Source organism: Prionailurus bengalensis, chromosome D2, assembly GCF_016509475.1.
Source record: "Prionailurus bengalensis isolate Pbe53 chromosome D2, Fcat_Pben_1.1_paternal_pri, whole genome shotgun sequence".
NCBI classification, from domain to species: Eukaryota; Metazoa; Chordata; class Mammalia; order Carnivora; family Felidae; genus Prionailurus; species Prionailurus bengalensis.
In genome coordinates, this window is record NC_057351.1 from 24,704,740 (window position 1) to 24,730,724 (window position 25,985).

General features: G+C 39.6%; 1 protein-coding gene across 1 annotated transcript in view; it reads left to right on the forward strand.

The window, feature by feature from the left end:
- The first annotated feature begins 12,154 nt into the window (after nt 1-12,154).
- Nucleotides 12,155-25,985, forward strand: part of REEP3 (receptor accessory protein 3) — a 99,563-nt gene continuing 85,732 nt past the window's right edge. Inside the window, exon 1 of the mRNA XM_043596446.1 lies at nt 12,155-13,904. Coding sequence (XP_043452381.1) covers nt 13,282-13,904 — 623 coding nt within the window. The 5' untranslated portion in view covers nt 12,155-13,281. The remainder of the gene's footprint in view (nt 13,905-25,985) is intronic.

Genomic DNA, 25,985 nt, shown 5'->3' on the forward strand with positions numbered 1-25,985 from the left:
TCCTCTGTGCTCTGTCTATTCATTTCCTAGTTTGCTCCTAACCCCTGACAACCACAAATCTTTCCACTGTCCACATAGTTTTGCCTTTTCCAGGATGTCATGGAGATGGATTCATACGGTATCTAGCCTCTTCAGATTGGCTTTTTTTTAATTAGTAAGTAATATGCATTCAAGTTCCCTCCATGTCTTTTCATGGCTTGATAGCTCATTTCCTTTTGACCCTGAATAATATTCCATTGTTTGGGTATACCAAAGTATATCCATTCACCTACGGAAGAACATGTTAGTCGTCTCCAAGTTTAAGCAACTATGAATAAAGATGCTCTAAACATCCATATGCAGGTTTTTGAGTGGACGTAAGTTTTCAGTTCCTTTAGGTAAATACCAAGGAGTGTGATTGGTGGATGTGCTGCACTAAGAGTATGTTTAGTTTTTTAAGAAACTGTCAAACTTTCCTCCAAAGTGGCTGTACCATTCTGCATTCCCACCAGCAATGAATGAAAACTCCTGTTGTTCCACATTCTTGCCAGTATTTGCTGGTGTTAACGTTTTGGATTCTGGCCACTCTATTAGGTGTGTAGTAACATCTCATTTTAATGTACAATTCCCTAACGATTTGACATGTGATGTTGAAAATCTTTTCATATGCTTTCTTGCCATCTGTGTATCTTATTTGGGGATGTGTCTGTTCACCATTTTTGCCCATTTTTCAATGAGGTTTTGTTTTCTTTTTCTGAGCTTTAAGAGTTCTTTGTATATTTTGGACAACAGTCTTTTATCAGATATATCTTTTCCAAATATTTTCTCCCATTTATGACGTATCTTCTCATTCTCTTGAAAGTGTCTTTCACAGAGCAGAAGTTTTTTTTGTTTTTTTTTAATGTTTATTTATTTTTGAGACAGAGACAGAGCATGAACAGGGGAGGGTCAGAGAGAGAGGGAGACACAGAATCCGAAGCAGGCTCCAGGCTCTGAGCTGTCAGCACAGAGCCCGACACGGGGCTCGAACTCACGGACCATGAGATCATGACCTGAGCCGAAGTCGGACGCTTAACCAACTGAGCCACCCAGGCACCCCCAGAAGTTTTTTTTTATTTTATGAATTCCCATTTATCAATGATTTCTTTTATGGATAATGCCTTTGATTTTATATCTAAAAAAAAATGACTGGTATATCCAAGGTCACCTAGGTTTTCTCCTATGTTATCTTCTAGGAGTTCTAGAGATATGCAATTTACATTTAGGTTTATGACACATTTTTATTTAATTTTTGTGACGGGCATCTAGGTCTTGATTTATTTCTTTGCATGTGGATGTCAAGTTATACAAGCACTATTTGTTGACAAGACTATTAGCTCAAATACATTGTCTTTGTTCCTTTCTGTCAAAGGTCGGTTAACTATAATTACATGGATCTATTTCTGAACTTTCTATTCAATTCCATTGATCTACTTGTGTATGCTTTTGCCAAGACCACAACGCGTTAACATAGCTTCACAGTACATCTTGAAGTGAGGTGTCAGTGCTATAACTGTCCTTCTTCAAAAGAGAGTTGCCTTTTGAGGGGCTTTTGACTTGGCATATAAGCTTTTTTTTTTTTTTTTAATTTACTTATTTATTTTGAGAGAGAAGGAATGCATGCATGCGCGTGAACTGGGGAGGGGGCAAAGAGAGAATCCCAAGTAGGGGCTCGACCTCACTGTGAGATCATGAACTGAGCTGAAATCAATTGTCAGACGCTTAACCGACAGAGCCACCCAGGCACCATGATATATTAACTTTAGGATCAGTTTGTCAACATGCACAAAATTACCTGCTGAGATTTTGATATGGATTGTATGGAATCTACAGATCAAGTTGGGAAGAACTGACATCCTGACAATATTGAGTCTTCCTAACCATGAGCATGGAATATCTCTCATTTAGTTCTTTGACTTCACTCACAGTTTAGTCTTCCTCTTGCAGATTTCATATGTAATTTGCTAGGTTCATACCTAAGTATTTCATCTGGGGTTGGAAGTATTAACGTAAATGGTACTGAGCTTTCAATTTCAAATTTATATGAAAGCAATTACCTTTAGTACATCCTACAACATTACTATAATCCCTCATCATCAGGGAATTCTTTTGTCAATTCTCAGGGAATTTTTTTGCCAATTCTTTCAGATGTTCTGCATAAATGATCATGTAGAAACGAAACCAAGAACAAAGTTTTATTTCCTCCCTCCCAATTCATATAGTTTTTTTCCCTTTTCTAACCTTACTGCATTAGCTCTGACTTCCAATATGAGGTTGAAAAGCAATAGTGCCTCAGAGCTTCTAGTTTCTCACCATTAACTATTAGCTGCAGGTTTTCTGTAAATGTTCTTTATCAAGTTGAGAAAGTTCCCCTCCTCCATTCCCACTTTACAGAGTTTTTTAATCACAAATGGGTGTTGGATTTTGTTATGATCATGTAATTTTTTTTCTTTAGCCTACTGATATAATGGATTACACTAACTGATTTTCAAAAGCCGAACCAGCTTTGCATACCTGACATAAATTCCACTTAGTTGTAATGTATAATTCTTTTTACACATTGTTGGATTTAACTGGCTAATATTTTGTTGAGGTTTTTTTTCCCCCAATTTCATGAGAGATACTGGTCTGCAGTTTCCTTATAATGTCTTTGTCTGGTTTTAGTATTAGGGTAAATACTGACTATGCAAAATAGAAATTATTCTCTCTCCTATCTTCTGGGAGACTGTATAGAAAATACTATTGGTATTAAATGCTTGATAGACTTCACCAATGAACCTGTCGGGGCCTGATGCGTTGTTTTAAAAGGTTATTAATTGATTCAAAATTTTAAACAGATATAGGTTGATTCAGACTTTATTTCTTCTGGTGTGAGTTTTGGCAGATTGTGACTTTCAAACAGTAGATTCACTTCACCTAGGATATCAAATCTGTGGGCATAGAGTTCTTCATAGAATTGTTTATCATAGTAATATTGATGGGATCTGTGGTGATGTCCCCTCTTTCACATCTGATCACTAATGTGTGTCCTCCTCTTTTTCTTAGTTAGCCTGCCTAGAGACTTATTGATTTTATTGATCTCTTCCAAGAACCAGCTTTTGGGTTTATTGATTTTCTCTTATTTCCTGTTTTCAATTTAACTGATTTCTGCTTTAGTTCTTACTGTTTCTTCACATCTGCTTACTTGAGATTTAATTTGTTCTTCTTCTCGTTCCTAAAATGGAAGCTTAAATGGCTAATTTTAGAACTTTGTTTTCTAACGTATTCATTCCATGCTACAAATTTCCTTCTAAGCACTGCTTTTGTTGGTAAACTATAAACTCATTTTCATTTAATTCAAAATATTTTTCAATTTCTCTTGAGATTTCTTCCTTGACCCATCTGTTTTTTAGACCTTATGCTCTTTAATCTCCAGATATATGGGAACTTTACAATTCTCTTCATGTTATTAATTTCTAGTTTAATTTCATTGTGGTCTGAGAACAGACCTGAGATATTGACCTGAGATATTGACCTGAGAACAGGTCTGAGATATTGTATATCTGTTCTTTTAAGCTTGTTAAGGTGTGTTTTATAACCAGAATGATGTCCATCTTGATGAATGTTCATGTGAGCATGAGAAGAATATGTAATTTGCTGCTATTGGATAAAGGAGTCTATAGATGTCAATTACATCCAGTTGATTGACAGTTCTGTTGGATTCAACTAGGTCTTTACTGATTTTCTGCCTGCTGGATCTGTCCAATTCTGACAGAGGAGTATTAAAGTCTCCAATAATAGTGGATTTATCTATTTATACTTGCTGCTCTATCAGTTTTCCTCACATATTTTGACACTCTGTTAGGTTTATACATATTAAGGATCGTTACATCTTTTTGGAGTACTGACCACTTTATCATATGTAATGCCCCTTTTTATTCCTAGTAACTGTCCTCACTCTCAATTTCTGTCTGAAATTAATATACCTATTCTCACTTTCTTTTGATTAGTGGTAGTATGCTGTTACCTTCCTCTATCCCTTTACTTTTATTTTTTTATGCATTTATTTATTTTTAATAGAGAGAGAGAGTGAGCAGGGAGGAGCAGAGAGAGAGGGAGACACAGAATCTGAAGCAGGTTCCAGGCTCTGAGCTGTCAGCACAGAGCCCGACACGGGGCTTAAACTCACAAACCGTGAGATCATGACCTGAGTTGAAGTCGGACGCTTAACCGACTGAGCCACCCAGGCGCCCCATCCCTTTACTTTTAATCTACACACATTTTTCTTTACAAAAAAATTTTTAATGTTTATTTATCCTTGAGAGAGACACAGAGTGTGAGCAGGAGAGGGGCAGAGAGAGAGGGAGACACAGAAGCTGAAGCAGGCTCCAAGCTCTGAGATGTTGTACAGAGCCTGAGACAGGGCTCAAACCCACCAACTGTGAAATCATGACCTGAGCTGAAGTCAGATGCTCAACAAACTGAGCCACCCAAGCACCCCAATCTACATGTGTTTTCAAAGTGAGTTTCTGGTAGGCAACATATACTGAGGTCTTGTTTTTGATCCACCCTAATAATCTGTCTTTTAAATGATGTATTTAGAGGAAATTGTTATAGATGAACTTCTACACATATTTGCTACTGTTTCTAAAAAAAATTGTTTTTAATGTTTATTATTTTTGACAGAGAGAGACAGAGAGCAAGCAAGGAAGGGGCAGAGAGAGAGGGAGACACAGAATCGAAAGCTGTCTCTGAGCTGTCAGCACAGAGCCTGATGTGGGGCTCGAACTCACTGACTGCAAGATCATGACCTGAGCTGTAGTCGGCCGCCCAACTGACTGAGCCACCCAGGCGCCCCATATTTGTTACTGTTTTCTACTTGTTGCCCTTGTCTTAGTTCTCACTTTTGACTTCCATACTTTTTTTGCCTTTTGTGAATTTGAATACTTTATATGATTCCATTTCCGCTCTTACTAATGATACTTTCTTTTAACTTTAGTGATTGCTCTAGACTTTGCAATACAGGTAAATCCTGTTTTATTGTGCTTTGCTTTACTTTACTTCACAGATACTGTGTTTTTTGCAAATTAAAGTTTCATAGCAACTGTATTTTGAGCCAGTCTATGGGTGCCATTTTCCAACAGCATTTACTTACTCTGCGTCTCTGTGTCACATTTTGGTAATCCTCTTAACATTTCAAATACTTCCACTGTTAATATATTTGTTACGGTGATCAAGGATTACAACTCATGGAAAGCTCAGATGGTAACACTTTTTAGCAATAAAGTAGTTTGTAATTAAGGTATGTATATATTTTTAGGAATAATGGTACTGCACACTAATAGACCACAGCATGGTTTAAACACAATGATTACATGCACCAGGAAATTTAAAAAAATCACTTTTTGATATTTGCTTTGTTATAGCAGTCTGGAACCAAACCTACAATACCTCTAAGGTAGGCCTGTATATATTTACAAGTAACCTAAATCCACTTTCAAATAATACTGTACTCCTTCACAGCACAAATACCTTAGAATAAAAATATTCCTAATTCTTTTCTCCCATCCCTTATATCATCACCTTCATTCATTTCACTTATACATAAGCATACATTAAGCATACACACACACACACACATACACACAAACTGAATCTACTGCTATCATTTTGAACCAAAAACTATTAAATCAATTAAGTATAAATAAAAGTTTCTATTCTATCTTCACTTATTTTTTTCTCCAAAGCTCTTCCTTTATTTATGTAGATCAGCTTCTGATATGTACCATTTCCTTTTCTCTAAAGACTTCTTTTAACATTTCATGCAAGGCAGGGCTATTAGTAACAAATTCCGCTAATGTCTGTTTGAGAAAGTATTTCTCCTTCACTTTTGAAGAAATTTCACAAGGTTCCGAACTCAAGGTTGGTGGGGGTTTTCCCTCAATATTTTAAACATTCTACTCAACTTTTTTGCTTCCATACTTTCTGCAAGGTTGAAAGGGTAAAAGAATGTGATCCTTACCCTTGCTCTTCTATAGGTAAGGTGTTTTTTTCCTCTGGCTTCTTTCAAGATTATTCTCTTTAACGTTGATTTTCTGAAGTTTGAATATATTCTGCCTAGGCATAGGAGACATTTTTTTGACATTTATCCTGCTTGGTACTCTCTAAGCTTCCTGGTTCTGTGATCCAGTGTCTGTCTGATTTCAATTAGAGGAAATTCTCAGTCATTCTTGCCTCAAATATTGCTTGTCTTTTCTTTTGTCTCCATCTAGTATTCATATTAAATGTATGCTTTCGTAGGTGTCCACAGTTTTTGCATGTTCTGTTCTGCTTTTCTCATTTTTTTTTTCCTCTTTACTCTTCAATTTTGAAATGTTCTATTGTCACATCCTTCAGTTCAGAGATTCTTTCCTCGGCCATGTCCAGGTCCAATAATGAGCCCATCAAAGACATTCTTTGTTTCTGTTACAGTATTTTTGACCTAATATTTTAGTCTTAGATTTTCCACCTCTCTGCTTACAATATCCATTTATTCTTGCATGTTGTCTACTTTTTCCATTAAAATCCCGAGCATATTAATCACAGTTGTTTTTTTAAATTCCTCGTCTGGTAATTCCAACATTCCTTCCATATCTGACTCTAGTTCTCATAATTGCTCAGTCTCTTCAAACTGTATTTTTTGTCTTTTAGCATGCCTTGTATTTTTTTGTTGAAAGGCAGACATGATGCACTAGGCTAAAGAAGTTTGGTAAACAGGTCTTCAGTAATGTAGTGGTATGGTATGTGGTTGTTAGGGGGAGGCATCCTACAGTCCTATGATTAGGGCTCAGTTTCTCAGTGAGCTGGTAGCTCTGGGCCATGAACTTCACCAATGCTTTTTAATCCCTACCTTTTCACTCCCCAGGGATGGGACAGGCTAGCTGGAGTAACGCATTTCCCTCTCCCTACATGGCTAAATGAGCTCCAACTGGTGTTTTCCCTTCTCCCAGGTGGAAGGCTAGAGCTGGCTGATGTTGAGAATTGCCTTCCCCCACTAAGGTTAGGCTCTGATAAAATATTTTCTCTTGAGGGCCTGTCTTCTTAAGAAAAGCAGAATTCTCTGGTGAATGTTGAAATAGTTCCTTTTCCCCTCCTCCTGCTGGAAACACTGGGTATTTTTCTCCAATATTAACTGTGAGCACCTGGTAAGAGCTCCTGAAGGTAAAATTCACCGAAGTGTGGGGGTCTCCCGTGACTAGATTCCGCAGTTTTCAACTCTCAGAGTTGTCCACACTATGCCTCCAGATTCATCAATTACAGTTTAGGTGGTCCTACCCTGGCCAAGGTTGCTGCAGAGGTTTCTGGTCTGGTAAGTTGTGGTTCTCTGTGCCTTCTTGTTGCTCCAATTTGGGGACGGCAGTTTACTCTGTGACTTCACTTCCCTGAAGAATCTAAGAAGAGTTGATTTTTTTAATTTGTTCAGCTTTTTACTTGTTAGGATACAGAGGCAACTCCTAAGCAACTTCTTACATGCTAGACTGGAAACCAGAGATTCTGAGTTTTGAGATACATTTTTAATTAGTGAGATTTTTTTAAGTGCATTGTATAGTAAGACTATTAACCCTTTGTCTGGTTTTACACATATTTTTTCCCAGTTTGTTATCTGTCTTGAAATCCCATTTATACTGTTTTTAGAGGCAGAAGAATTTTTAAATTCTTATGTAATCATGTCTATGAAATTTGCCTTTTTGGTTTCTGATTCCACTACCAAGATCCTATTACCTTCACATGCTTTCTTTTTGTACTTTCATGGTACTTTTAGTTTTCACATTTACATTTCTTTCTTCATAAATTACTTTTTCTTTGGTTTTTATTAAATGGCTGGCTGTCACAAAATCATTCACTAAATGTATCATGTTCCATCTCATATAAAATTCCACCTTTATCTTAGACTAGTTACCTATATATAATTTAGTCTGTTTCTAGACTTTGCTCTGGCAAAAAACAAAAACAAAACAAAACAAAACACTACCAACAGAGACAGCCTGTGAAAGGAACTAGATGGCTGGAGACAGGTGATAAAAGACTAACTTCATTGTTTAGCCTTTTTGAATTTTATTCCATGTGCCTTGAACTACCACTCAAAAACATCAATAAAAAAACTTTTAAGGTCTGCTTAATACACATGGTAGAATTATCAAATATTTCAGCTTTCTGCAAATTATATCATAACACCTGTATGCACCTGAACAATTCTTGAAATCATAGGTCTGCCTAGAATTTTAAAACTGCGAACCAGGGGCACCTGGGTGCCTCAGTCAGTTGAGTGTTGGACTTCGGCTCAGGTCATGATCTGTGTTCTGTTGAGTTTGAGCCCCGCGTGGGCTCTGTGCTGACAGCTCAGAGCCTGGAGCCTGCTTCAGATTCTGTGTCTCCCTCTCTTTCTGCCCCTGCCCCACTTGTGCTCTGTCTCACAGAGCACAAAAATAAACATTAAAATAATAATAAATAAAACTGGGAACTATGATTTAATCTGTCCTTTTTTTTATTTAATGTTTTTTTATTTATTTATTTTTGAGAGAGAGACAGAGAGACAAGCAGGGGAGGGACAGAGAGAGAGACACAGAATCCAAAGCAGGCTCCAAACTCTGAGGTGTCAGCACAGAGCCTGACACGGGGCTCAAACCCACAAACCATGAGATCATGACCTGAGCAAAAACCAAGAGTTGGACGGATACTTAGCCAACTGAACCAGCCAGGCGCCCCTAATCTATTCTATTTTAAATGAATAGTGAAAGTGCTCCAAAAGTCTTGAGCTTTGTGTTTCTCTGCCATTTAACATGGTCAAACAAATGACCTGAAGGGAGAAAAAAGTTCTTCTACATAAATCCCTAACTGTTGTAAGTAAAGCTACTTCAAATGTATAAGAACTTCGTGTATGGTCAATTCCTTACTATGTGAGTTCCCCAGATCCAGCCATCACAGACATATTTTGCTTTCATCTTCTTCAGAATCTTTCTATTCCCCTGCAATCTGATTATTGTATTTTCAATATTACTTTTTTTTTTTAATTTCATTTCAGTGTCAGATGGCAAATTTGACCTTTGTTGTCACCATGACACTATAAAACAGACTGGCTAAGATAAAAGAAATATTCATCTAGCAGGAGATGGAAAAAGAACAGGTTTCATCTTTTAAGTCATTCTCTTTAGGATCCTTTCCCTCACTCTATTTTCAAACTACTATTAACATAGACTCATTTAGTAATTTTAGCCTTCCTCCAAATAAAATATTCTCAAGCATGTGAAAATACTCCCCCAATAGAGAGGGGAAGGTGACCTAGTATTTAGTCTCATTGGTATACTCATTAATAATTACACAAATTAGATACTATCTCTGTACCATGTAATTCTGCTCTATCTGCTCTCCTATGTACTTTCTTACTCTTTTTTTTTTCCCCTGATAAATGAACTCCTTTAACATGTAGAAGATGCACATTCTACACATCTCATTGGAACACTAAGTGAAATGCTGAAGAGAAAGAAATTCTTTATTTAATAGAGTCTAATTAGTTTTAAGGTTTAAAACACGTTGCATTTGATCATAACATTATCAACCCCATTTAAAACCCAGATGACTTGCCAAACATCACACTATCGAGAGTAGAAACGGGTCTCCTCATAGAAAGTCCTTTGACCTAAATATACTGCCTCCCACCATGTTAAATTTCAAAACCCAAAGGGTCTTTGCAGAGTGCAATGAAGAAGGCACTCCACAGCACAACAAATGAATACTAGTGATATATGTTAAAAATAAAAGAAACAATTTAGTATGTAAGGAAATAATTTTAGGGGCGCCTGGGTGGCGCAGTCGGTTAAGCGTCCGACTTCAGCCAGGTCACGATCTCGCGGTCCGGGAGTTCGAGCCCCGCGTCAGGCTCTGGGCTGATGGCTCAGAGCCTGGAGCCTGTTTCCGATTCTGTGTCTCCCTCTCTCTCTGCCCCTCCCCCGTTCATGCTCTGTCTCTCTCTGTCCCAAAAATAAATAAACGTTGGAAAAAAAAAATTAAAAAAAAAAAAAAAAAAAAGAAATAATTTTAGGGGCGCCTGGGTGGCTCAGTTGGTCAAGCGGCTGACTTCGGCTCAGGTCATGATCTCGCTGTCTGTGAGTTCGAGCCCCATGTCGGGCTCTGTACTGACAGCTCAGAGCCTGGAGCCTGTTTCAGATTCTGTGTCTCCCTCTCTCTATGACCCTCCCCTGTTCATGCTCTGTCTCTCTCTGTCTCAAAAATAAATAAACGTTAAAAAAAAAATTAAAAAAAAAAGAAAGAATTTTATATTTTCTATACAAGAAATGTCTCAAGTATGCCAAATGAGGCAACACTTTAAAAGCTTCTAGGTCGGAGGTAATGTATTTCCTTTTCTCCCAAGTCTCTAAAGCCTTGTCTCACACCATAAAGCACTTAATTAATGGCCACCTACTAGATCTCTACCATCCAAGATTCGGCCCAATATAGAGATGAGAAACACCTACTACTAAATCTGGGCACTGTCCATAAGAGACTCCTCATCAGATGAATTTACTCTTAATTTAGACCAAGAATTCTCAACCATATCAGACTCAAATGTTTCCCCTGCATAAAATATTTTCCAATTTCTGCATTATCACCCTGAAATGAAAGGAATAACAATCTTCCTACAGACTACTTCAAACAAAACTTTATACCCTAAATAAAAATGTAAAAGGGAAATGAAAATAATTTATAATAAGATAAGTATTTCAGTGTTAATCCTGAAACAAAACTGAACTAGAGGACATACCAAAGTAATTAGCAGGTGAACGTGACAACAAAGTTGTTTGTGATGCAATTTTCCAAAACTGTAAATAACCCTTGATCAAGTTGTGAACAAAACAAATCTTCCTTTCCGCGCTACATTTTCACATGGAAACAGAGACTGCAAAGTTCAGTCTCAGTTAAAACTAGGAGTTTTTATGTAAAAGGGAGTTTCTAGATTCAGATAATTATGAATGTTACATACACAAACGTCAGGCAGAATATTGCTAAACCACACAGGACACTGGGAACAGTCTTTGTTCAGGATACCCCATGCACTGCAAAAAGTATAGCATCCCTAGTCCCCACCCATTAAATACTAGTGGTCAGTCCCAGTCATTCCAACAACAAAAAATTTGCCTCCCAACTTCCTCCAAGAGGGCACCTCCCATTTAGACCCACTTCCTTAGATACAACTCAACTATCACAGTATAATGTGAAGAACACTCAGGAAGCATGGATTAGAGTTCCAGTTCTACCACCTATGAGCTACGTGGTGATTGGCACTGAGTACTCTAACCCTCAGTTTCCAATGTTATCAAGTGGGGATAAACCTATGCTTTTTGGGTTATACAGGTTGACTCAACAACATGTGCTTAACACAGGGCAGGTGGTTTCCAACACATGGCATGTTGAGATATATAAAGAAGGAGGCTGTTCCAGATTGAGAGCAGCAAAAAGTGACATGTGAAGGAGGCTGAAGATACAATAAGCATACAAAACGAAATTTAACACACAGCAGCCTAGGGACATTTCAGAGAGCAGCCAACAGTCCTACACATCTCAGCAACCCCTGAAGGCATATATTACAATGCAGTAAAATAATATTCAGAATGATGACCGCCAAACCAAGAATGCAAAAAAGACATCTTTAAGAGACCTCTATGGTATGAGGCTGAAATTTCATAAAGCTTCAATAATTAAGAGAGTAACTGTACTAACAAACTTTTCAAACCTTTCCAACTTTCATTGGGCAATTACCCTAGAGACTTGGAAAACACAAAAAATATCTAATATACAATAGCTATCCTCAAACATTTTACGATCCAGTAGATTAGACATCAGTAAAACATAGCCATAATATAAAGCAGAATGAAATAGGCATTAAATAGAAATTCACCTAATAAATCATAGGGGCCTAGGAAAAATTATGAATAATTCTCACTGGGGAAAATCAAGAACATCCTCATGGCATAGGACACTGAAAAACAAGAATTCTAATAGGTAGAGAATAGAGAGTAAATCATTAAAGAAAAAATGAAATCTAGGCAAAGGTACTGGGCATGTAAATATAATTTGGTTCCCAAAAGAGAACTAGGGAAAGGGTAGGGGTCCAAAGGGGTTGGGAAGGCAGTAAAATTCCAAGTTTTAAAAACATTTCAGGACCTGTTCATGGATGGATTTAAATGCTATTCAAATGAGTTTGAGTTTTATTGGGCAAGAGAGTTTTCCAAAAAAACTGGTGCTTATGTGACACACCTGATCCCCAAAGAATGCTTGAAATAACAGCCAAAAATAAAAGGTTCCAAACAAATACAAGTTTTCATTAATGAGATCACTGAAACTAAAATATATATTCTTAATGAGTAAATAAGAAAAAGAACTTAACCTAAAAGTTGAAAGCAGCTTCTGAGCTCACTTCTTAAATAATCAAAATACTACTAAGTTTATTGAACCTTGTAACTTAAGGGAAGTCAGGATCTTATATATGTCCCCCATCTTCTTCTAAGCAATTTGGAGAACTTCCTAAACATGTTATTTAGCAGTGCCTCATGTCACTCTGAAAGGCAAGAGGCAGGCTACAGTATAATTTGTCTGTTTTTACTATGGGGAAACTGAGGAACAAAAAGAATAAATTACAACATGGTCAAAGACTAAGCTATTTTCTTGGACTTTAATTAAAGGCTTGAAGCCCACATTTCATCCTTTATTCTTCGTACCATCTGAATATTAGAATTACCTTTCACCATCTTCTTAACTGGAGGGGGAAAAAAAGACAAGACTAAACCTGAAGATCATTTTCTCAATTTGGTACCGCCACCAAAAGCTGTTTTTATATTCTATCTCTTGAAATTATGCTATCTACAAGAACCTCAAGGTGTAAGTAAGCAGTAACCCAACCTCCCCTGAAAAAAGACAAATGTAAATAGCAGGGCAAGGCAGGAATCCTAAGCCCAGTTTTCACTCTGAGTATTTGGCAGGCTCAGATGTGTGTTTGTAAAACACGCCTTGCAGATGTTGTGATGGGAAAGGTGCTGTGAAAGGCCTAGAACACTGGTATCAATACACCCACCGCTGCAAACATGAAATCCAATGCCACCCTCCTCTGCCCCTCCCTGCATTGCACCACGCACCACGCGACTCCTGGCACACACCGAGGCCTGTGCAAAGATCCTCCCGACGTTTCCTTAAAATGCCGTACTCTTGAGGATGCCCAGGGCGCTGGGCTTCAGTGAATAGTGAGGACACCCGATGTGGCTAAACACATCTCAAAATCTTGCCTCCCTAGAATCTAGGGCCAGGTCCAGAGAAGTCTACCGGACACAGAGTTCCTGCTATTTTTTCCCACATATGATGACAACCCCTACCCGCAAGTCCCCTGCCTCAGCCCCCGGCCACTCCCTCGGCCCCTGTACGCCAGGTGGGCGTCCCAGAGATGTAACGAGCAGGGAGGTGGAGGTTGGAGCTCAGGAGTCTGGGCGGCGAGGCTTTTCGGCGCCGGCCGGGGTCCCGACCGCCCTGCCCCCGGAGCACCACCGCCCAGACCCGGGCACGACCGACGCGCCGCCGCTGCCGCCGCCGCCTATCAGCGGAGTGCAGGGGCGGGGCCGGCTGGCTCGGCGGCGGCTCGGCCGCGGGCGGGGACGGGCGGGGACGGGAGGGGGGACCGACTGCCGCGCAGCTCCGGCCGCTGCGCGCATACACCCGGCCCGGCTCCCGAGGGCGCCAGCGCGGCCCCGGGGAGCGCGAGGAGCCGGCGAGCGCGCGGCCTGCCGTTGGCGGCCTGGTCCGCCACGCTCGGCGCCCACCCGCCCCCTAGCTGGGGTGCAAGACCCCGGGAAGATGGTGTCCTGGATGATCTCCAGAGCCGTGGTGTAAGTGCAGCTCACGGCGCGCCGCCGCCCGCGCGAGTCCCGGGAAGGCGTAGGGAGGGGTAGGGGCTAGGAGAGGGGAAGGCCCAGGCCTGGGCAGGGATGGGCTGGCCCGGCCTCGGGCCTGCCCGGGGGCTGTGGGCCCTCGGCCTCCTCACCCTGGTCCACGTCGCTGCGGAGCTCCCGGCGGCGGACTAGGGCCCGGCGGCTGCGGCGCGGCCGGGCTGCGTGCGGCGCGGCGGCCCTGCTCCCGAAGCGCTGGGCGGGCAGGCGCGCAAGGCAGGCGGCGCGCGCTCCCCGCTCCCGCTCCCCGCGCTGCGCGGCACCGCCCTGTGGGCCCGGGAGCGGCGCGCCTCGCGGCGGCGCCCTGCGCAGGCTCCGCAGGCGTTGAGCGCGGGAGGCTCGGCGATCCTCCCAGGGATGCGGCGGCGGCGGCGTCGAGCCTTTGTATCCCGCGGTTGGTGCGGTGAGGTGTCTCTCTCGGCAGCTGAATACCATTCGGTCACGTGTGGTAGGAGGAGAGATTTGTCTAAAAACCTGAGACCGCTCCTAGCTCAGATCTCTGGGAAAGGTTCCAGCTTCCCCCGAGATTTACAGCTTACCTAGAGAGACTCTCCTTGTTGAATGGGGACACCCGCTTGTTCGGCCAGATCGCAGAATCTGGCCCTTTCTTGTCGGAAATATTTGCTAAGTGATTGAGAGGCTGCAGGTGCCTGTTGCCTTTATTCAGATTATCAGTTAATTTCATTGTGCTCTTACCAACGAGTGCTACCGGTCCATAAGAAAAAATTAAACACCGCAACTCAACTAAAGGTATTTGACTACAGTTTAAACTGATTTTCTCCCATTCTCCCCCATCTTACGCCCCCGCTTTTCAAAGAAAAAAAAAAGTCACAAAGTAAACAATGACGTAGGGACAGCCAGGGGGCCTTGGATTCATTATTCTTGATCTCTGTAGGGGTAATATTACCTCAGTACCTTTATGAAATGTTTTTGTGAGGCAGCAGGCTATTCTAATTAGCTTTAGAATGTGGAAAAAATAATATTTCCAAATTTTCAAATTTTGTTTTCCGCTGGAGAGAAGGAAAATTTCTCCGTGAGATTTGGTTTTTTGTTTGAATCATTCAGCATCCCTATTCTACCTGATTTGCAGTACCCTTCTAAATTTGTCATTTGATCGTCTTAATGAGGTTTGTCCTTCCTCTGTACGGTTACTAGTTTTAAAGCTGCAGGGCTTCCTGCTTCATCTGTACAGAACTAAAAGTCAGGAAATAAAAGCATACTACAGGTGTGTTCAGATTTTTTTAAGGCTTTTTTTTAAGCCTTTGAATGTCATTTACATAATACAGGCATACTTTTCTTGACCTAGTAGATGTATATCAACTGTTGTGTCTGCACCTAGAAAATGAAGTGCCCCATTAAGAAGCTGTACTTTTTTTTTTTTTAACTCTGGTTTCCTTTGACCTATTTTCTTTTTTCAAGAGATAGAAAATTGAGAAGTACTTTGATATAGTTTGCATTACTCAAATCAGATTCTTGTTTTGGATCATTGACTATGAGTATGTCTTTTCTAGGTGTTACCTATAACACAAACATTAGTAACAGTGTTGGTGTTAATGGAACTGACAGTTCAGATACACTGGTCCCTGCAGTACAGGTGAGAATGTCAAATCTTGTAAGAGTTACACCCAGTGCTGTAGGGGTTAGATAAGGAGGGAATTATATCTGGTTGGAGAATCACCAAAAACAAGGGAGATTACATTTGAGATGGGCCTTAAAGGACATTCTGAATTTAGACAGCCAAAGATGAAAACGTAAAGGAGTCCAGATAAAAGGATCATTATGAGCCAAAGCACAGAAGAGGAACAACCTAGATTAGTTACAGAGGACTTGAGGGACTTGGTTGAGAGAGAAAGCTGGAAAGGTGGAGTGGGGCCTGTTTTCAAGGAATTTAAGGGAAAAGTGATAAATTCTGTTAGGCAGTAGTAGCTTTGCTTTGGGAGATTCTCTCCCTTGTTGAGTGAGATGGTTGTAAATGAAGAAACACTAAAGACAGGGAGCCCACTTAGGGGGCTCCCTAACTGGAGAGAGAAGATTAAAGCTTGCAGTGCTAGAATCTATGGAATTTGAAGTGTGAGGCAAAAGAAAAGAAACAAAAATGTGAGGGAGAAAAGGTCACGGAAATGTATTTCATGAGCCATTGAGTTATTAGCATACTAGAAAGCACAATTGTCAAGGAATATAAGCATCATTATATTTTGCCCCTGTGGTCCTCAATTTCTCGATCTCTAAGCACTCAATGTTTTCTACTCCCTTGATTGTACTCTAGGGACACAAAAGCCCAATCCCAGGATCTAAACAAACTTGGAAACCTTTTTCACACCATGAGATAGAATTTCACATTCTTTTTAACCCACTGGAACAGCCAGCTAGTTTTGAGCCTGAAGAAAAGAGATCAGACAGTTCTCTCAACACGAACCTCTGGGTGGATTGGGCAGGGAACACAAGGAACTTCCATACCCTGAGCTCCCTGTGTGCTTGAGCACTTTCTCCCCAAACCCTGTGGTACATACTGGAGGAAGAACCCTGGCTTTGGAATCAGATCTGGATGCCAGTTACTAGCTGCATGGTGCTGGGCAATGTACGAAGCCCATCTGGGCTTCAGTGCCTTCGCCTTAAAGTGGTTATAATATTTACCTCCTTAAACCTATTGTAAAGATTTAACTCTGGGGGGTGGGAGGGAGGGGAGGGTGGGTGATGGGTATTGAAGAGGGCATCTTTTGGGGTGAGCACTGGGTGTTGTATAGAAATCAATCTGACAATAAATTTCATATATTAAAAAAAAAAAAAGATTTGTTTAAAACACACCAGATGTGATGCCTGGCATTTATTGTGCACATAAAACATAACGTATTTTTTTAGGGGGGAGGGGAATAAGATAATATAGAAAGAAGTATCATTGGGCTATCATCAGGAAACCTGGAATTTAGAACTAGCTTTAGTTATATTAACCAGCTGAATGACCTTGAGCCAGCCTCTTACTGATTAGATACCTGTTTCTTTCTCTGTGGAAATAAAGGATCTGGTTTATCTGTATTCTCTTGTACAGCTCTAGCATTCTGTAATGCTATGAAAGGGCTTTTTGGGTTTTGTTGGGGTTTTTTTTGCCAGTCTGTCTAAAATCAATTTTAACTTTGCAGGCAAGATTGAAAGTTAGTTAGCAATTATTAAGGAATGGGCACCTGGGTGGCTCAGTCAGTTAAGCATCTGACTTTGGCTCAGGTCATAATCTCACAGATCGTGAGTTCAAGCCCCACATAGGGCTCTGTGCTGACAGAGTTTGGAGCCTGCTTCAGATTATGTGTCTCCCTCTCTCTCTCTGTCCCTCACACTCTCTCTCAAAAAGAAACAAACATTAAAATATTTTTTGAAAATTAAGGGTTAGTAGTCTGAGATTACCAAATGATATTTCATTCATTTGTGATACCTGTACCTTACCTATTGAAACATGACTTACAGGTTAAGAGAAATCCCATTTTTCTAAGTTTTCTTAATTTGAGTATATATCATTGTGGTTAAGATCAAGATGAAAGACTGCCTGAATTCAAATATTAGTCCTGCCATGTATTAGCTATAACTTACTCCATAGGATTAAATGTGTCCCTATACATTATGTCTGTAGTCCAGCATTGGACACATGGTAAGTATTCAGTAAGTATTAGTAGTTGTTACCAGATAAGGAAGAACGTATTCCCCAGAATACTGAATGTTTAAACTGTTTTCAATTTACATCTTTCTTTGTCTCATTGTAGGTGACATAGTTGTAATTACTGTGAAAAAAAAAAAAAAAGTTTTCTTATTCTTACTATATTGTAGGCATCTAATGTGTTCTCTGAGATCATTCTGTCTCTTCTATGATCAGGCCAATATTCATAATTTTCACAGCCATTCATTTTTTAATTTTGCTTTTAGATCATTTTAATGTTATTTTCATAACTAGTGCTGATACAATTATAAGACTATACCAGACATCATCTATATATGTTTTTTTCTTTGTATTTTCTTTTTTAATGCTTGTTTATTTTTGAGAGATAGTACGCACAAGAGTTGGGGGGGCAGAGAGAGAGAGAGAGAGGGAGAGGGACAGAGGATCTGAAGCATGCTCTGTGCTGACAGTAGCCCTATGTGGGGCTTGAACTCACAAACCATGAGATCATGACCTGAGCCAAAGTCAGATGGTCAACCAAATGAGCCACTCGGGCACCCCTCTTTAAGTATTTTTTTAGGCTGAATATCCAAGGGAGTCAAAGGCTATGAATATGAATATTTATGACTATTGATATGAACTGCCAAACTGCTATCCAAAGGATGTTAATATTTTACATGGCCACCAACAATGTATGATCGTGGTCTTTATCACGGCATAGCTAGATTTGGGTGTTTTGATTTTTTCATATTTTCCTAATATATATAATAGATCTCATTGTTTTCTTTTGTATTTTATTTCTTATTAGCCAGATTTAATATTTGTCCTAATATATATTGTATCTCCTGTTGTACAAATGGTCCGTATGTACTTTAGTACTTTAACTCTTGGTTACTTGCTAATTTACTTGTTGGTCTGAGCGCCTTACTTAATTAACCTTAAGTCATGTTTGATGCAAATGTTTCTCAATCTAATTACACTTCTCTTTAGATATTTTGTTTTTCGTTGAAGAGAAAATTTATAGTTTTAAGACAGTTCAACTTGTTCATGTTTTACTTTGTGATTTATTTTTCACCTCTAAATATAGAATACTGATCACTCTACTTTTTTTTCTGTCAGAAGTAAATTGATCCTTCTTAATTATATTTAACGGGTATCTATAAAGTCTAAATTGTATACCTTAAAAACCATACTCCAGCAGCTTTCCCCCTTCTTTCTAGCATACTTTCCCTCTCTCCTAGATTTTTCTTTTTAGCAGGCAAAAACATGCTGTCATTTCTCCCATTTAACAAAAAACTCTTTCAGCCTGCTATACTTTTCATCTTCTTATCCCATTTCTCCCCTTCCTTTTAAAGCAAAAACTCCTCAAAAGAGCAGTCCATATACACTTTCTCCACTTCCTTCGGGTCACTCAGACCCACACCATGTAGGCCTTGCCACCACCAACCATTCCACTGAAATACCTGTTCTCTAAGTCATCAGTGACTTCTACATGACCAAACTGTCTGGTCCTCACCTAACTTACCAGGACTTTTGGTACAGTTGCTTACTCTGTCCTTGAAATGGTCTCTTCACTTGGTTTCCAAGAAGCCTTGTTTTTGTACTCTTCACAACTCACCGACCACTCCCTCCCTTCTCTGTCTCCCTGCCACATTCCTCCACATGCCCTGACTGATTAAAGTGGGCAGGTCCAGGAGCTCAGTTCCTAGAATTTTTTTCTCTTCTATAAGGACTCGTAATTTACATCTCCAACCCAGACCTCTGTGCTGAACTCATGATCCTATTTTTCAGGTGCCTACCTTACTTGGAAACATCTGAGAGTCATGTTGAACTTAAGATATCCAACACTGAGCTTCTGAATGTCCTTCCCAGTGTGGCTACCCTGGCAGCCTGCACCAGCTCAATTAATGTCAACTCAGTCCTTCCAGTAGCTCAGGCCAAAAACCTTGGGATCATCCTTGATTCCAGTTTTTCTCTCATTACCTGCATTGAATCCTACAGCAAATCTTGTTGATTCTACCTTCAAAATATAGTTTTCATCACCTTTCTTACATTATTGTAGTCCAAGCCAGCATCATCTCTTAAATGCATTATTATAACGGCATCCTGTTTTTCCCCTTTGTGGGTTAAGATTGTGATAGGATTAATGAAAAACATCTTGAGTACTTTTTAAATCCTTGTGGAAGTTTGAGGTCAGTCACAATCTGTGATATTTCTCTTCCTTTATATGTGCTTTACATACTTTTAAATAGTTGTAAAATCTCAGTGATGGCTAAAATATCATCTTTCAATTAGGTTAAGGTAGATTTTGTTTTCCAGTTTTGATGAGATTTGTCATGTGAATAACAATTAGGAGCTATGTCTAAGAATAGGATGCTTACTGAAATTGCTGTTAGGCAATGAGAAATAAAGTAAATAGGAGCAATGTTTTCAAGGACATTGGAAAAGTTAAAATCTTAAAAATACAATTTGTCATGAATGCCCTCCAAGAGGTCATCTTTTCTGTCTTCCTTCATTGAGACAGAAAACACATCCTAAACTATTGGGTCTTGCTTTCATTGCCTAGGCCAGAACTTCAACAAGATTCCTTTATTAGCCTTCATTTCAGAAACAGTTTGCTTCTGTTAACTTTTTGTTACTGCAGCTATTTTAATAACTTCTTTTTCCACTGGATTTTTGAGCCCTTTTAGTTTGGATATTTCCATGTTCTCTCCTTTTGGCGTAAATTGTAATGTTCAAATAAAGAGTATATTACAGTAATCATGGCATAAATGGGTAATTTAAATATCTTAAATATATTACTGTTTTGTCATGTGGAAAAAGATTACTGGTGAGTCTCTGTTAGCAGAACATGAGCTTTTTAGGTCATTGATTATGTATTTGCACTGAACTAGCCCTCTCATGTATTTCTGAGGTTAAATGAAAGGTTAAAAGTAAAAGTTATTCTAGGGGCACCTGGGTGGCTCAGTCGGTTAAGCGTCCAACTCCAGCTCAGGTGATGATCTCATTGCTTGTGAGTTCGAGCCCCATGTTGGGCTCTGTGCTGACAGCTCAGCGCCTGGAACCTGCTTCAGATTCTGTCTCCCTCTCTCTCTGCACCTCTCCTGCTTACACATCTCTCTCTCTCTCTCTAATACAAATAAACATTAAAAAAAATTTTTTTAAGTAAAAGTTACTCTGTTATAAATGTTTTCACATTCACAAAACTGTTAAGCATTTATGCATACTTATTGCTATTTCTGAAGTAAAGTTACCAGCTTCAGTCATGTTAAATTTACAAAGGCTGCTAGGATGGAAAATCAGGTGAAGTAGCATACTCGCTAAGATACTATGGACAGAGAAAACAGCCGTTAGGTTGGAAATATTGAGCATGGCAAAAGATTTTAATAGCAGACTAGCTAATGTTTGAATATCATTAGGAATGGCTGTATATTATTCTAAATATTTTTTATTTCATTTGAAGATCTTTTAAATATGTCTAAGTTTTTTAACCTAGCACTTTTCACATTTTAGACTGGGTAATCCTTACTTGGGGATGCCTGTCCTGTGCACCGTAGGATGTTTTACCAGCATCCCTGGCCTCTGCCCACTAGATGCCATTGGCACCTCCCAACTGTGACAGCCAAAAATGTCTCCAGATATTGTCGTAGGTCACTAGTGGGCAGAATTGCCACTAGCTGAGAACCACTGTGTTAAGTGAAAAGAGAAGAAACCTGTGCTGTTCAATATGGAAGCCACTGGTCCCTTGTGGCTATTTAGATAGTTAAATTAAACATTAAATTCCTCAGTCACACCACATTTCAAGTGTTCAGTAGGCATTCAAGCTTAGTAACTACCTTATTGGATAGCACAGAAATAGAACATTTCCATCATTACAGAAAGTTCAACTAGAGTGAGCCCTTATAAGGCATGGTTCGCTCAGCATTTCCATTTGAAAATGGCTTTGTTTGCGGCTTCTGTGTACTTTGTGGGAGAAATTACAGGCTATAATGATACTTGGAAATTTATAAGTGTCTCAGGATACCTCTTGCTTAAGAATTTTATGTATAAAACACTGTTGCTGATCTTAATTTTTTTAAGTTTATTTATTTAGAGAGAGAGAGAACACAGGTGGGGGAGGACCAGAGAGAGAAGGAAAGAGAGAATCCAAGCAGGCTCCGTGCTGTCAGCACAGAAACCGCTGAGGGGCTCAATCTCACAGTTCCTGAGATCACGAACTTGAGCTGAAATCAAGAATCAGACACTTAACTGACTGAGCCACCCGGGGACCCCTCAAAATTAATTTCTATTTCAGTATTTACAGAGAAGTTCCCAAAATTGATGAGAATCACTGATATAGTATACTTTGAAAATAATTTATATAATCACATATTCTCCCCATCAATGGTCTTATTCCTTATTTTCTAAATTTGTAAATTGTAGTTTACAAGTTACAGTTTTCTTGGTCCTAAAAGTTGTTCAGAGGGGCGCCTGGGTGGCGCAGTCGGTTAAGCGTCCGACTTCAGCCAGGTCACGATCTCGCGGTCTGTGAGTTCGAGCCCCGCGTCAGGCTCTGGGCTGATGGCTCAGAGCCTGGAGCCTGTTTCCAATTCTGAGTCTCCCTCTCTCTCTGCCCCTCCCCCGTTCATGCTCTGTCTCTCTCTGTCCCAAAAATAAATAAACGTTGAAAAAAAAATTAAAAAAAAAAAGTTGTTCAGATACGAAGATTTGAATACGGAGCTGAGAGTTACCAGTATTTGCTGTCCTTACTGTTTAACAGTTTCATCAGCTCTGCAAAAGCATAGATACTAAGGAAATCATGAAAGCAAAAGTCATAGGAAAAAACTAAACATAATAGGTTTGTACTAACCAGTAGTTCAAAACATAATTTCAGGAAGTATTCAAATATATTAATGCTGAGACCTTTTATGTTTCCAAGGAATAATAAGTCTATTTTAGGAAAGAATTCTTTTCACCTGTAAATAAAACCAAGCATTCTGCTGTGACAAGTTTCCTTAACCTTTTATCATGTCACATTTCTGAGAAATGCGTTAGGTTGCTGGGGCTATTATAATGAAATACCACAAACCTCGTGGCCTGAACAACAGAAATCTATTATCTCACAGTTCTGGGAGCTAAAAGTCAAGGCAAAGGTGTCAATAGGTTCCTTCGTTCCTTCTGAGGGCTGTGAGGAGGAAATCTGTTCCAAGACTCACTCTCTCAGCTTCTGGTGGTTTGCTGGCAATCTTTGTCATTCCTTGGCTGGTAGATTCATCACACCCATCTCTGCCTTCATTTTTGTGAAGGTCTTTGTGTCCAAATTTTCTCTTTTTATAAAGAACGTAAGTCACAGTAGGTTAGAGCCCATGCTAATTACCTCCTTTTAACATGATTTCCTCTTTAAGGACCCTGTCTCCAAATTAGGTCACTATTCGAAGTAGTGGGGATTGGGACTCCTTCATATCTTTTTTGGAGGGCACAATTCAACTTAAAACAATATCTTTTACATATCCTGAGAAAAACTAAAAAGCCAAGGAAGTTTTAGGGATTGGATCAGAAAAGGAGAAAAATTAATGACTAACAAAATAACTGTCTTAATTTAAGAGTTGTCACATGAGGGAGAGAGTACTGATTTTTTTCTTCTTGTGAACACCAGGTTAGAGCAATAAGTGGATGTTATAAGGAAGAATTTAATTCAGTAGATAAGGGAGAGCTTTCAGATACCCAGAGTTGTTCACCATTGAGACGGACAACCTCATGAGAACAGTGTGTTGTCTATCACTTGAAGCAGGAAAGGGAGAGTAGAACCCTTGCTGAAGATCTTGCCTTTTATGACTTGTATGCTTCCACTGGAGAACCATAGATAGATTACTTTTCAGTGAGAAGCTGTGAAGTGCTGACTTTGTATTTAATAAAACTACCTATTTGCGAAGAACCAACTGATGGTTGGCAGAGGGAAGGGAGGTTGGGGGGGGAGGGACTGGGCAAAATGAGTGAAGGGGAGGGGGAGAGACAGGCTTCCAGTTACTGAATGAAAAAGTCAAGGGGATAAAAGTTACAGCATGGGGAATATAATCGATGGTGATGTAATAGGGTTGCATGGTGACAGATGGTAGCTACACTTGGTGGTAAGCACAGCATAAGGTATAAAGAAGTTGAATCACCATGTTGTATACCTGAAACTAATGTAACGTTAGTGTCAACTGTACTGTAAAAATTTAATAAAATAAAAATCTAAAGTGTAAAAAAACTACTTGAATATTTAAATAAATGAATACATTAACCTTGTACTAAGTGAATATCTGCGATGAATAATAAGCGGCATTATTTGGTATTAAAAAATAACATGAATATATACAGCACTGAATAAGTGATATGCTAAAGATTCTGCCAATGTGACACTTTTTCATCATCAAACTTTAATCACTAATTTTCAGGACTCCCAAAATTTAGAATACACTTTACCAAAACTGTAAAGTGGATAAATGGGACTTCCTTTCCATGTTTAAACTTCCAGAGGCCCACAGAAACAATGAGCTGTAGGCATCCTTTTATTTTCTTTTTTAAATATTTATTTACTTTTGGCAGAGTGCAGGCAGGAGGGGTAGAGAGAGGGGGGACAGAAAACCAGAAGTGGTCTCTGCACTGACAGGCTGACAGCAGCAAGCCCAGTGTGGGGCTTGAACTCACAAACCGGAGACTGTGACCTGAGCCAAAGTCGGACACTTAACCCATTAACCCACCCAGGTGCACCAATCTGTAGACATTCTTGACTGTGAATTTAAAGAAGGTGAAGGGGGCGGGGTGGGGGCGGGGTGTGCCTGAGTGGCTCAGTCAGTTAAACATCTGACTCTTGATCTCAGGTCATGATCTCGTGGGTTTGTGGGATCGAGCCCCACATCAGGCTCTGCACAGAGCCTGCCTGGGATATTCTCTCTCTCCCTCTCTCCCTCTCTCTCTTTCTCTCTCTCCCTCCCCCCCCCACCTTCTCCGTCTCTCAAAATAAATAAAACATTTTTAAGAAGTGCAGATATGAGAACAGAAGAGAATTTGGTGGTATTTGTCTAAGGGGGTTAATTTTGCCATGATCAGTTCCTTGCTGCTTTGTGCCTATGGTCTTTGTTTTCTGTTCAGATGCTGATTCATCTCAGGATTGCTGAACAAACTTTCCAGTTGTCTGTTCAATATTTATTTATTTGCATTTTTTAAATCATTAATTTCATCAACCATAGTTTTTATTTATGGTTTTCTGAAACATAAGGCCTTTTAATTTTCACTTTATATACGTAAGTTAATCTTGCAAATAGAAATGTTGGTGGTTTTAAGGTGTTTAATGGATCATTAATGGATAGGTGAAAGGTACCCTTTAAAGATACACCTCTAGATCCATATAAAGGGGCCTTAGAAGTGTGTAAATCTTAATCTGAAAACATTAAGGTGTTAAAATAAATTATGTGAGAAAAGTGGCCTGAAAGCTTTGTGTAAAAATATTCTGAAAGGATATCTGGTGTTTTCCTTTGCCAAGTTGAATGACAGAAATGCAAATTGGAGATAAACTCCCCCGCTCACACACACACACTCACAGTTAATGCTTTTTAAATTCTGATTAAATGCTTTTTTAGGCATTTCTAAATCCTAAGTCTTGTATTATTTTGTGTGGTAAACATGATGCAAATATGGCTTTGTTGCAAATGGTCTCCTAAGTTTAAGAAATAAAGTATACTGTCCTCTAGTGAATCTATACCACATTACCTTAAATGTTTGCTAGTGACAAGTTCTTGTAGTGTTTGAACTAAAATAGCTCACCTACAACTAATGAGAAAAACAAAAGTGGTAAGCCGTTTTAACAGAAATAGTTACAATTAAAAAGAGGCCTTGGTTACCTCGAATGACTGAGAAATATAAAGGAAACGCTGCAGATGATACAACCCGCTACTTGGAAGTGCCACCACCTCAATGCCCTCGGAGCATGTGATGAGAGAAGGAACAGCATGAGGAAGGAAAGCACGCAGCCCCCTTTCTTTGAGGAGCTCAGCTCTGCTCTCCACCATCACCATTATCTCTTGTCCTCCCCTTTATGCTTGCCTCACCTTTCTCTCTATGTCTTGTTTTTCCTCCCACTCTAAATAAAGGCGTGACTATCTGTGTCATGTGCAGAGAGATGATAATTTAAAAGGATATTAATTTGTAGTTTTCAAACAGAGCAGGGTTGGGAAAGAGGAGGCTATAGGGATATAGAAGCCCAAAATTAAAGGGGACAGGAGATGGAGGACCTAGGTCAGTAATGACAGTAAAGGTACACAGATTACATCTCTCCTGGTAAAAGAGCCTGTGGGGCACCTGGGTTGCTCAGTTGCTTAAGTGTCAGACTTCAGCTCAGATCATGATCCTGTGGTTCA